We start from the raw sequence: 12,699 nt of genomic DNA on the forward strand, positions 1-12,699 counted from the left end.
ATGTCATCTTATTATGATAGCTTTACAAATTCTATTTCTTTGGGTTTATCTTTTGTTGTCTTTTGAATTTGTTGTCATTTTTGTGTGATTTTGAAAATCCTAGAATATTGTGGGAATGGTTATCATAAGTACATCTTTAGAACTGAGATTTTCTGATAAACTGCCCACTGTTTGTACAACCCACATGGAAAGGGACAAAGTCAGTGATATTGCTCTCTGTTATTAATTAGAGAGAGAAGTGGGCAAGATGTATAGCCAGGCACTGTACCTCAGTTGCTTGTATTCTAGACCTTACTGCCTTCCTTTGTCTCTACCCAAAGAACTGTTCCTGTTTGGAGACATACACTCCAATCAGGGTGACCTTTCCCTTTTGAAGAGGTATTAGGCCATAAACAGGGGTAAGCTAGCCTGGCTTCCTACCCTAAGGGACCATTACTTATACACTTGTTAGCTGTCTGGAGCCTGACTGGTTTCTATCCACTTTTACTGGGCACATTCTCAGTATTTTGGAAAACCCTCCATACGATTCTGATGTACACTAAAGTTTGACAATGACATCCTCAGTGCTCTCAACCTAGACTGAAGATCAGAATCACCAGGAAACTAAAATATACTCAAATCTGAATCTCATCCAAAGATTTTTATTTAATTGATTTGGAGCATGGCCTGTGCATTGTGATTAACAAAAGTTCCTCAAGTGATTTTATATGTAGAGAAATATGAAAAACACTGATTTTTTTTATTTACATTTGCATAACTGGAAAATCACTGTGAACAGATTCCCCTTTGATCTGCCTCAGAGTTTGGTTAGTGCAAATTCATTGACCAATATTATCACTCTCCCAAGTTAATGGGGTTTATGCATCTATTTTCACACTTTCATGATTTTTTCAGAGGGAAAACTGTGACAGAATCCTGATATATGTATTGGTCACATACTGTGACTGTAATTCAAAAGTCTAGAACTGGTCCGTACTTGAGGTGGGCCACGAAGAAATTTGATAGGCGGGAGAAGTTGTTTTCTCTATTCATTTATTCATTTAGCAGATATTTATGAATACTAAGATGTCCGGAATCAATGAAGGAAATGTTTTGTCATGAAGATGCAGATAAATGATTTAGAAATATGGTAAGAAGATAGGAGAATGTCAACATTGTATGCTGGTGCCTGTAGAATAGGGCAGTTGAGTAACTTCTCTTCAATAGATCTAAGAAGCAGATGTGCCCTTCTCAGACAACTAGGTTTAGTTAAGATGAAGAGGTAGAGAATGAATTCTGTGAAAAGTTGATGAGTGTAGTGGAGAGAAGATTCTACAATGAAAGCAAAATACTTTGAAAGAAACCCCAGAAAAGAAAGAAGAATCCCAAGAGAGGGACCATGGAGTTGTGCTGGAGTGAATGCAGCTGAGGAGAGCTCCCAAAGGGCTTCCAACTGGGATTCACATCACAGCTACATTGATTACATGTGATATCAGAGCCTATTGAGTCTTCATGTCTCATTCTTTGTTCAACATTGAATTATAATTTTCATAGAGGTTCTCTGACCACACATTTCACAAGTTTCACCATTCCATTTTCCCAAATGCCCCCTGCCAAGTGTTAAGTCCTCAACCTCTTCACGTAATTTTAACTTTTTCATTTCATTAATTACTTTGAGTCTCAATTTTGAACCATATCTAAGTTTTCTACATCAGCATCAAGGTTAAAGTCTCAAAAGGCTGAAAAGCCTCCAGAGCCAAGAGGAAAATGAAATTCTTGGCAGCACTCTGATGTTTCATCTGTTAATTTTATACATAAAGTAGATCATACAAAAACAATTTATTAAAATGGTTTTTGTGCTGAGATAAAAGCTATATTTTTATAGACCTGTACTAATTTTCAGTAAGCCTCTGATTTGTTTTGTAATTATTAAGTGTATTTCATTAAGTGAAAAAATTGAACGTTGAAACACGTATTTTGCTATAGTCAACAATTCTTTCCAAGGTAACAACGCAGTTTCAAAATAAAGAAAGGTATTTCGATTTCACTCCTACCAAAAATATGAAAACACTTGCAGTCAAAGGTTAATCATGAAAAAACTATAAATTTGACTTCTAGCAATTTGAAGAGATTGGGTGGCTTATAATTAAAGGTGAAGGAGATAGCCTAAGAGAACTAGAATTCACCTAGTGCTAGAGATAAGAGGAACTTTACAAAGAATAACTGAAAATGAAGAGATTTTTGGCTGGCTTAGAGGACAATAAAACCAATGCTCAAGTATGTAGGAACAGTCAGAAGCCAACTTTGTATCTTTTCATTCACAAAAACATGTTTTACATTATTCCAGGGATGAAATCATAAACACAGTTCATACCTTCACTGGCATTGATGTTTTTTTCCTGCATCTCTTTTTCCTGAGTCTCAATTTGTCTCCTCTCATGGCATTGGGTTTGTTTATATATTTGTGTCCCCACAGACTCTGCTGTTTGCAAATCCACTTGCAAAATAGGGAAACAGGAATTTACATGACAATGGATTTGGGGAAAAGAGAGAGTGAAAAGGGATTGAGGAAAGAAGGAGTAGAGAGGAAGGAAGGTGGAAGTAAGAGGAGCCAGTGAAGGAGAGAAGATAAATGTGAAGAGGAAGAAAAGAGAGAAATCCATTGTTGATGTCTCAACTGTCACAGTGCTCTGTGCCCCACATCCAGGAGATTTTCCCTGTTTGTCAGTTCTCTAACCACACACTAAGTTCTTCTCTTAAAATCCTAATTACCCAATTTAATTCTAACAGTGAATCTCTGACATAGGTATCATTTTTATTATTCCCATTTTGTAGATAAGGAAATTAAGACTCAAGAATTCAAGCCATTTGACACAATTGAAACAGGTGATAACTAGAGGAGCCAAAATCTATCCAAAAACTAGCTTCTGGTTTGGATATGTACAGTACATTCCAATCTGGAGCTCACTTCAGACAACAATTTTCCTGCAATTTCCCTTATGGCTTCCAGCTGAGAGGACCATTGTCTACATATCAAGTAAGCATCCTGGTGTTTGGACAGAGAATGTTGACAGTTTGTACTTAGAAAAATGAGTAACAATTTAACAGTAATTTTATACTGGTTGGCTCTAATAATATAAAGTAAGAAAAGTAGAATGGAGGAAAAAAGCAAAGGGTCCTACCCTGTGGCCAGGTGGTTAGGTTCAGTGCACTTTGCTTCAGTGGCCCAGGTTCATGGGTTTGGATCCCAGGCATGTACCTATATCACGTGACAGCCATGCTGTGGTGGTGATCCACATACAAATTAGAAAAAGAGTGGCACAGATGTTAGCTCAGGGCTAAGTTTCCTCAAGCAAAAAAAATAAAAAGAGGAAGATTGGCCATAGATATTACCTCAGGGCGAAACTTCCTCAGCAAAATTAAAATAAAATAACAGGAAGGAGAGAGTAAGAGAAGGAGCCTAGGAAGGAGAACATTAACGTGAAGAGGAAGAAAAAACTCAGGAAAAAACAGTTGTGAAGATTTACCCCTATGTTTTCTCCTAAGAGTTTGATAGTTTTAACACTTACATTTAAATCTTTCCACCATTTTGAGTTAATTTTCTATATGGTGTGAGGTGAGAGTCCAACTTCATTCTTTTACTTGTGGATATCTAATTGACCCAGCACATTTGTTGAAAATACTCTTCATTACTTATTAAGTGGTTCTGGCACCCTGTTTGGAAATCGATTAACCATGGACACATGAGTTGAATTGATTCTCAATTCCCTTCCACTGAACTACTTATCTATCTGTAGATCAGCACACACTATCTTGAACTATTGCTTTGAACTAGGTTTTAAAATTAGGAAGTGTCAGTCTTCCAACTTTGTCTTTTTTTAAAAAAATGTTTTGGCAATTCTGGATCCCTTGTAATTCCATACGAATTTTAGAATCAGCTTGTCAATTTCTACAAAGAAGCCACCTGAGCTTCTGTTAGGGATTATGTTCAATGAATACATCAATTTGGGGAGTTTTGCCATCTTAACAATATTATGTTCTCGATAAAGAACATAGCATGTTTTTCCATTTATTTAGGTTTTCTTTCATTTTTTCAACAATATTTTATAGTTATAAAACTATACATTTTGTTCCACTTTTGGTAAATTTAATCCTAAATATTTTATATTTTGATTCTATTAATGGAATTTTCTTAAATTATTTTTTGTATTGTTCACTGCTAGTGTATAGATATACAATTTGTATATGTTAATCTTATGCAATGTCATTGAGCTTGTTTATCATTTCAACAAACTATTGATACACAAAACAATGTGGATAAAGTTCAAAAACCTTATGCTGCCTGAAAATAATCTTATGGAAGAGAGGCAGAGTATTTGACTCCATTTCTATGGAAATCTAGAATTAAGCCATGGTAAAAATAATAATAATAATAATAATAATCAGCACAATAGGTGCATCTGTAGGATACAAACTAAGTCGGAAAAGACTGGGTGATAGGGAAACTTTATGAAGGGATAGCAATGTTCTATATTATGCTGGGTGCTTGAGTTACAAAGGTGTATTCATTTGTCAATACCTAATAAATGCACACATAAGATTAGCATATTACTTTAAGTAGGTTTTACATAGAGAAAAATGTGAAAAGTATTGGCCTCTAGTTATCAGTAGATTGGCAGAAGTATTTAGAGGGAAATATGCTATTGTCTGCAATTGATGGAAGGAAAATGTTCTTCAGTGGATGTTGTAGGCATAATTATGGCGCCATAAAGGTGTCTATATCCTAACCCCAGAAAATGAGAATATGTTAGTTTACATGGCAAAGAGGGATTAAGATTGCAGATGAAATTAAGATTTCTACTCAGCTGACATTAAAACACTGAGATCATCTTGGCTTATTTAGTTAGGCCCAATATAATTACAAACATTCCTAAAAGTAGAAGAGGGAATCTGAAGAGTGTCAGTTGAAGCCGTGACTAGAAAAGGAAGATACAGGGAGGTGTAATATCACCAATTTTGAATATGGAGGAAGGAAGCCACAAGCCAAAGAATCTGAGTGGCCACTGGAAGCTGGAAAATCCAGGGAAATGGATTTTCCGTTAGAACATACAGAACAAAGCCCCATCCCTTGAATTTAGCTCAGTGAGACACATATTGGACTTCTGACTTCCAGAATTGTAAGATAAAAAAAATTTGTATTGCTTTTAACCACTAAGTTTGTAGTAATTGGTAACAGCAGCAATAGAAAACTAAACCAGTATGTTGTTTAACATAATAGTGAGAAAGACAATTCTTACCTCAACCCCTTTGTAACCTGGAGCCATACGTTCTGGCTCATATTTTTAAGGCATATTTCTCATTCTGTAGGACAGCAATCTAAACTTGCACGTGTTGTCTGTCAACTGGCACCATAACCAAGCATTCAACAGGCCAGATGGAAGGGGTCAAACATAACCAACCTGCTGCCAGGTGAACAGCTGGACTCCTTGGGAGTGGTGCTGTCCCAGGGTCAAATCAAAAGATTTCATTGGCGTATTGGCACTCAGCAATGGTGGTAGCCAAATCAATTTTAGTGAGGAGACGTCCAGAGAAGACTTAATCTGGAGAATTTTCAGTATCAGAGGCAATATAAATAGAAGAAGGGGAAAATGGTTCAAGAGACATTCACGAGTGTGCTACATACATTCCCAAGATTGAAATACCCTAATTTAAAAAATCCTTACTTCTGGGGCCGGCCCAGTGGCATAGTGGTTGGGTTTGTATGATTCACTTTGGTGGCCCGGTGTTCATGGTTTCAGATCCCAGGAGCAGACCTAGCACCACTCATCAAGCTAAACTGTGGTGGCATCCCACATAAAGTAGAAGAAGACTGATGCAAGTGTTAGCTCAGCAATAAGCTTCCTCAAGCAAAAAGAGGAAGACTGGCAACAGATGTTAGCTCAGGGCCAATCTTCCTCACACACACAAAAAAATCCTTACTTCTTCACAACTACGGAAGCCAGTTCTTGCCAATTAGCTCCCAGTAGGCTGTCATTTGTGGATTCTTTAAGATATTTAATGGAATAGATTCCTGAAAGGGAAGAACTACTGGCTAGGGGTGGTTTTCAGGTATCTTCTGAGTTGACAAGATCAGGCTCATATGTAGGGGTAGGTACCATGGGAGGCATCCTGTTTATCAGGTCCAAGTCACAGGACAATAGAAGCTTTTCAACCATCAGTGTCACTGTTTCAAATCTTTACATCATCTGTAGACTACAGACATCATCTCTTTCAATTGGTGAGAACTTGGATAGCAAAACTACTCTTTATTACCCATTCAAGGAGTTTCAAATGCTTTCAGCTGTTGATTACAAAAACTGAATTCAAAGAGCATAGAATTTATTTGAAAAGATTTTTACTTATAAATGCAAGAATGGTGAGTGGTGGAAGGATAAGGAATATATTTGTTTTTTTTTTTTTTAAATAGATGTTCCTATCTTAGTCAATCCATATTTATTTTTTAAGGCTGAAAATTTTCTTGAGAATTATATGTGAGTCTAGGATACAATGAATATAAACTGGAAATTTGCTTAGTACATTGTCCATTCCTTTGCAGAATAGCTCCTCATATTACAGTGTTTATTATTAAAAACAGATTGGTTCAGGACCACCGATGTCTTCCAGTCATCAGTTTTCCCATGGCCTTTTTAACCTCCTTATTCCTCAGACTATAGATGAGAGGGTTCAACATGGGGATCATGACTGTGTAGAACACAGACACCACTTTGTTTTGTTCAGTTGAGTAGCTGGACTTAGGCATTACATAAATGAATGTAATGGTCCCATAGAACAGAGTGACCACTGTGAGGTGGGAGGTACAGGTGGAGAAGGCTTGTGCTGCCCCTCAGTAGAGTGCATCTTCAGGATTGAGAAAAGTATGGAGACATAAGAGAGAGCAATGATAAACACAGTGACCACAATGATGGATCCAGAAAAGATGGCTGGAATTATTTCAGAAGTAAAATCATGAGAACAAAAAGTTTCAAAAGTGGTGAATAGTCACAGAAAAAGTGATTGACTTTATTTGGTCCACAGAAGGACAGACTCAATAAACAGCTAGTAAATGTCCAAGCATTTACGCATCCACCCAAGTAGGATATTCCCACTAAGAGAATGCAGATTCTGGGGGACATGTGAGTGGAGTAGACCACCGGCAAGCAGTTGGCCACATAGCAGTCATAGGGCATGACAGGCAGCAGGAAGTACTCAGCTGTCCCAAATGTGACTACAGAACACAGTTGAGCTATACAATCAACAACAGGCAGAGAGGTTCCTTCCCTGAGGAAGCCGATGAGCATGACAGGTGTGACTGATGAGGTAAGACAAAAGCATTAAAAATAACTATAACTAATAAGGTATGCTAATGATTACACTATATAAAAAGATTAAAATAGTAACATCAATGACATAAAGTGTGGAGAAGTTAAAATATACAGTTTAAGTTTGTATGAGCTTAAAATAGACTATTATAACTATAAGATTTTTGTATGTAAACCTCATGGTAACTACAAAGGAAACACCTATAGAAGATATATAAAAGAAAAAGAGGATGGAATCATAGCATATCAGCACAAAAATCAGCAAATTACAAAGAAAGTCTGCAAAAGAGGGAAAGATGGACAAAAGTATAAGTCAGATAACAATTAACAAAATGGAAATAGTAAGTCTTTACATATCAATAGTTACTTTAAATAAAAATGAATTAAACTCCCCTCACTTAAAAGACATAAGAGTAGCTGAATGAAATAAAAAGCGAGATGAAGCAATATGTCGCCACATTCAATATCACTATCAGCAAAATGTAAATCAAAACTACAATGAGATATCTCCTCACTCCTGTCAGAATGGTTATAATTAACAAGATAGGAAACAAGAAGTGTTGGAAAGGATGTGGAGATGAGGAAACTCTCAAACACTGCTGGTGGAAGTGCAAGCTGGTGCAGCCACTATGGAAAAACAGTATGGAGATTCCTCAAAAAATTAAGAATAGAACTACCATACAATGCAACTGTTCCACAGCTGGATATTTATCCAAAGAACATGAAAATACAAGTGTGTAAAGATACATGCACGCCTATGTTCATTGCAGGATTATTCACAATGGCCAAGACTTGGAAACAAACGAGGTGCCCATCAAGGGATGAATGGATAAAGAAGATGTGGTACATGTACACAATGGATTACTACTCAGCCATGAGAAATGATGAAATTCAGACATTTTGACAACATGGATGGACCTTGAGTGTATTATGCTAAGTGAAAGAAAGCAAAGGGAGAAAGTCAAATATCCTATGATCTCATTTATAAGTAGAAGATAAAAACAACAACAAACAATCACATGGAGACAGAGATTGGATTGGTGGTTACCAGAGGGGAAGGGCAGAGGGAGGAGGGCGAAAGGGGTGATTAGGCACATGTGTGTGGTAATGGATTGTAATTAGTCTTTGGATGGTGAAAATGATGTAATGTACAAAGAAATCGAAAGATAATGATGTACACCTGAAATTTATGTAATGTTATAAACCACTGTTACCACAATAAAAAGTAAATTTTAAAAATTAAAAAAAGAAATCTCAGAAGGAAAGAAAAGTTTATTTTAAATGTGCCTTCTTTAAAAAATAAATATTGACTTTAAATGGCTTGAAGAAAAAGATATGAATAAAATTTTAGGAAGGATTTTTGTCAGATTAAGTAGTTCTTCCTATTAATCAAATTTTGTTACTAATTATAAATTTATTTTAATTTTACTGAAGGTTATGAACTCTGGCCCTGAAATTTACCATTTGACACTGAAAATCCATCCCCTACATTTACCAAGAAGCTCCACACTGGCAAGTGACATATGGACTGAAATATTTAGATCAAAACACTCAATTTCCTTTTATTATTACATTTATGGTACATTATTATATCAAATCCTACCAAAAACTAGGCTTCACTAAGAAAATATATTTCTAGCAAGCTGTCTCTTCAGAGCCCCCTTAATCCCATTGTTCCTGACACTGTAGATGAGGGGGTTCAACATGGGGATCACTACCATGTAGAACACGGACACCACCTTGTTCTGGTCAGTTGAGTAGCAGGACTTGGGTGTGGCATAAACGAATGTGATGGTCGCAAAGTACAGAGTGACTGTTGTGAGGTGTGAGGCACAGGTGGAGAAGGCCTTGTGGTGCCCCTCAGTGGAGCGCATCTTCAGGATGGTGATGAGGATGCAGATGTAGGAGACGGCTATGACAAACACTGTGACCACAATGACAGAGCCAGCCACAAATGAGGGAACTGCAGAGATACTGACATCAGAACAGGACAGTTCAACTAAAGGAGCAAAATCACAGAAAAAATGATTAACTTGATTTGGTCCACAGAAGAAGAAAGTAAAGAAGGATATAGTAACAGTGCAAGCATTGAGAAAACCACCTCCATAAGCCACTTTGAGCAATTTAACGCAAACTTCTGTGGACATTTTAGTGGAATAAATCAATGGGCTGCAGATTGCCATAAAGCGATCATATGCCATAGCAGCCAGAAGGAAGCATTCAACTGTTCCAAAAAAAGCAACAGAACCAAGCTGGATGCCACATCCAAAATAGGAGATGGTGTTTCTCTCCACCAGGAAGTTTACAAGCATATTGGGTGTGACAGATGATGATAAGCCCGTGTCAGCAAAAGCCAAGTGGCTCAGAAAAAAATACATAGGATGATGGAACTGAGAAGAGATTCTAATAAGAATGATTGTGCTGAGATTGCCAGTTATGGTCACCAGGTACATAAACAAGATGGTCATGAAGAGGATGATTTGAAGGAGTGGGTCGTCAGTTAAGCCCAATAAAATGAACCCTGTCACTTGAGTGTGGTTTCCATCTCCCAGGGCGTCCATGTCACAACACAGCTTCTATCAAAACAAACCTGTGATGAGACATTACATTAAAGAAGTTGTAAATGTGGTGATTTCATTTTCATTGATACACATAGAGGTTATTAAAAAAAATAAATTGTTCAAGCTAAGTTTGGATCTTTTTTTCACTTCAGAGTCCAGAGTTTACATATTCATGTGTAATGAATCTTCTATATTTTAAAAGTTGTTTTCAGCAGAAACATGAGAAAATCTACTTTAAATAATGTATATTTATTTTTCTTTATATTATACATCTAAAAATGGACTTAAATTGGCTTTAAAGCTAAAGACGAAAACCATAAGCATTATGAGAATAACAAAACTGATTGATGGATTAAAAATGATAAATGTGTATAAATATAGAATTATTCAATGGAGATTTGAGTAATAACCAAGAGTTATTGAATTCTTACTAAATTGTATGGGCACAGGCTGAAGAGTTTTATATTTAGAGTTCTATTTTAATTTCCATGAAATAATATTAACTAATTTAATGTTATATATACGTGAAGAAACTGACTTTGACAATGTTACATAATTTATGTAAATTTACATAGTAAGTTGCAGAATCAAGATGTGAATCCCAGGTAGTTTGAATCCACTCCATTCCTTTAGTAACTGTCCTATAAACGAAATTGAATAATATGAGGTCAAGTCTCTTGGAAAGTGGTGGATAATAAATGACCCTTTCTACTTTCTTGCAGCTATGTATAAAAGAGGTGCCTAGTAAACCACAAGTTTCAATTTATGTCAGTTAAAGAAGACCATTCTTTAAGGGGAAACACAATTTTCCTAATTGGACAAACAAGAAACAGAAAGGAACAGAAATAGAAAGGAATTGAAATTAGGGTTCTGAATGAAGCTACCTATCGTAAATTTATTATAGATTTTTAATATTGACAATTAAAATATTGTTTTGTAAAGTAGTTTGAAATATCAATGTAATTACAATGCAAAACATTGAATGTTTAATATCTAGGACATAATGCACATTTATTCAAAAATTCAAAACATTTCCTAATGTAACAATCTAACAATGTGATAGTTTTCTGATTGGGGTAACATAGAACAAAATAATATTAGTTTCAACAAAATATACAACTGAATAACTTTCCAGGATAAAAAGTTAAGAAGTTTACCCTGGGGATAGCCCTGTGGCAGAGAGGTTAAGTTCACATGCTCCACTTTGGCAGCCTAGGGTTTGGCAGTTAGGATCTAGGGCATGGACCTTTACACTGCTCATCAAGACATGCTGTGGCAGCATATGACATAGAAGAACTAGAATGACTTACAACTAAGATATACAGCTATATGTTGGGACTGTGGAGAGAAAAAAAAGAGGAGGATTGGAAACAGATGTTAGCTCAGGGCCAATCTTCCACACCAAAAAAATTTTTTTTAAAAAGAAGCTTACCCTGGTTCACCCAGAAAGTGTCCAGGTTGAGTCTCACCTCCAAGTTTTCTGACTTTATATTCTCGACTTTGTCCAAAGTATCTGGTTGCCTGTAAACTACAGCATTCAGAACAATAAACAAAGAAAGTCTTTCCCCATGATGTTTACTAACAGAAAGTCTCCAAAACATCTCAAAGTTAGTGAATTTATTAACTCTGTGGCTGAGCACCAAGTTTAGATAGTGTTGAAAGACCATGTGAGTTTTTGCTCTTCTGGGTGGAAAAATGAGGAATCCTATCTTCAAACTGTGCTTCTTTTAACACACTCAATAGACTATAGAAAGTTAGGCTAATTCAGCTAGGGTTACTCACTAGGGTTACAGCTAGGGTATACATCTGCCTTGTTTCTCAACTATGGCTGTGAGTACTGTTTGGCTTTGAGGATAATTCTCTGAAGATTCTAGAGACTCAAATGTGAATTCAAAATTGCACGGGCTCATTATCACATTCTCAAGTGAATATTGAGCAGTTCACCTCACACAAACATAACTGATCTTTAAGGGTTCTGTCAATTCTCAAGTGATCAGTAATTTTTCCTTTCTTCTAAATGTTGATACCCTTTCATTTCATAATTATTGAGAGTATAACATATTATCCCATACTTAAATATTGGTTTTAAGTTTAATTTGATATTTCAGGTCAAGCAGCTTATATTCTAGAGGGCAACACAGATATTAAACTGTAAACAAATGTATAATAACATAATGATCATTATAATGGCTATAGAGGGAATAAACAGGGCAGTTTCTAATAAGTAACTTTCTGTCATGGCATTCTGAATTCACTCAGAAACCCAAATTTCCCCATGAAACACTATATATTTATATAAATATAAAAATGCTTAATACATATTTAAAGAAACTTAGCAGTGATGGAAATAAGGTGAACACAGAGAAGTATAATATCTGCCTGAGGTCACATAGAAAATGATGAGACTGGACTTGAATGTTAAAGATTTGATCCTGTAAACTGTATTGAACACTTCCAACAATTCTAGCCCACTGTACCTTTCATTTTTAAGAAATATGCTTTTGTGTTGCTTGAAACAATATTGCCTTAAAATTTATTTTGCACTATATATATTTCTATGCTTTCTTCTTTTGTAATTTTCTCAGTGATATTTTTTTTTTAGCCATTTATTTTCAACCTTCCTCTTACAAGTTCAAACCAATCTTCCAAGTTTTCTTTTTCTTCACAAGTGGTTGGGAAGATATATACCTATTTCTAGTATTCTAAGAATATTTTATGACAAAGAGCAGTAGAATTAACAGAACCCAGGACAAATTTATAAATGTACATAGTGGCTGTCCCACATGAGTCCTTCTTTCTGA

The 12,699-nt window shown here is 35.9% G+C and overlaps 1 protein-coding gene and 1 pseudogene across 1 annotated transcript; both read right to left on the reverse strand.

The window, feature by feature from the left end:
* Positions 1 to 6,619: 6,619 nt before the first annotated feature.
* Positions 6,620 to 7,340, reverse strand: LOC106827837 (olfactory receptor 5P3-like; annotated as a pseudogene).
* Positions 7,341 to 8,956: 1,616 nt separating this feature from the next.
* Positions 8,957 to 9,902, reverse strand: LOC106827840 (olfactory receptor 5P76-like). Its single transcript, XM_044752652.2, has one exon. The coding sequence runs from the start codon at positions 9,896 to 9,898 to the stop codon at positions 8,957 to 8,959; it is 942 nt and encodes a 313-aa protein (XP_044608587.2). The 5' UTR covers positions 9,899 to 9,902.
* Positions 9,903 to 12,699: the final 2,797 nt, after the last annotated feature.

This window comes from Equus asinus, chromosome 20, assembly GCF_041296235.1.
Source record: "Equus asinus isolate D_3611 breed Donkey chromosome 20, EquAss-T2T_v2, whole genome shotgun sequence".
NCBI classification, from domain to species: Eukaryota; Metazoa; Chordata; class Mammalia; order Perissodactyla; family Equidae; genus Equus; species Equus asinus.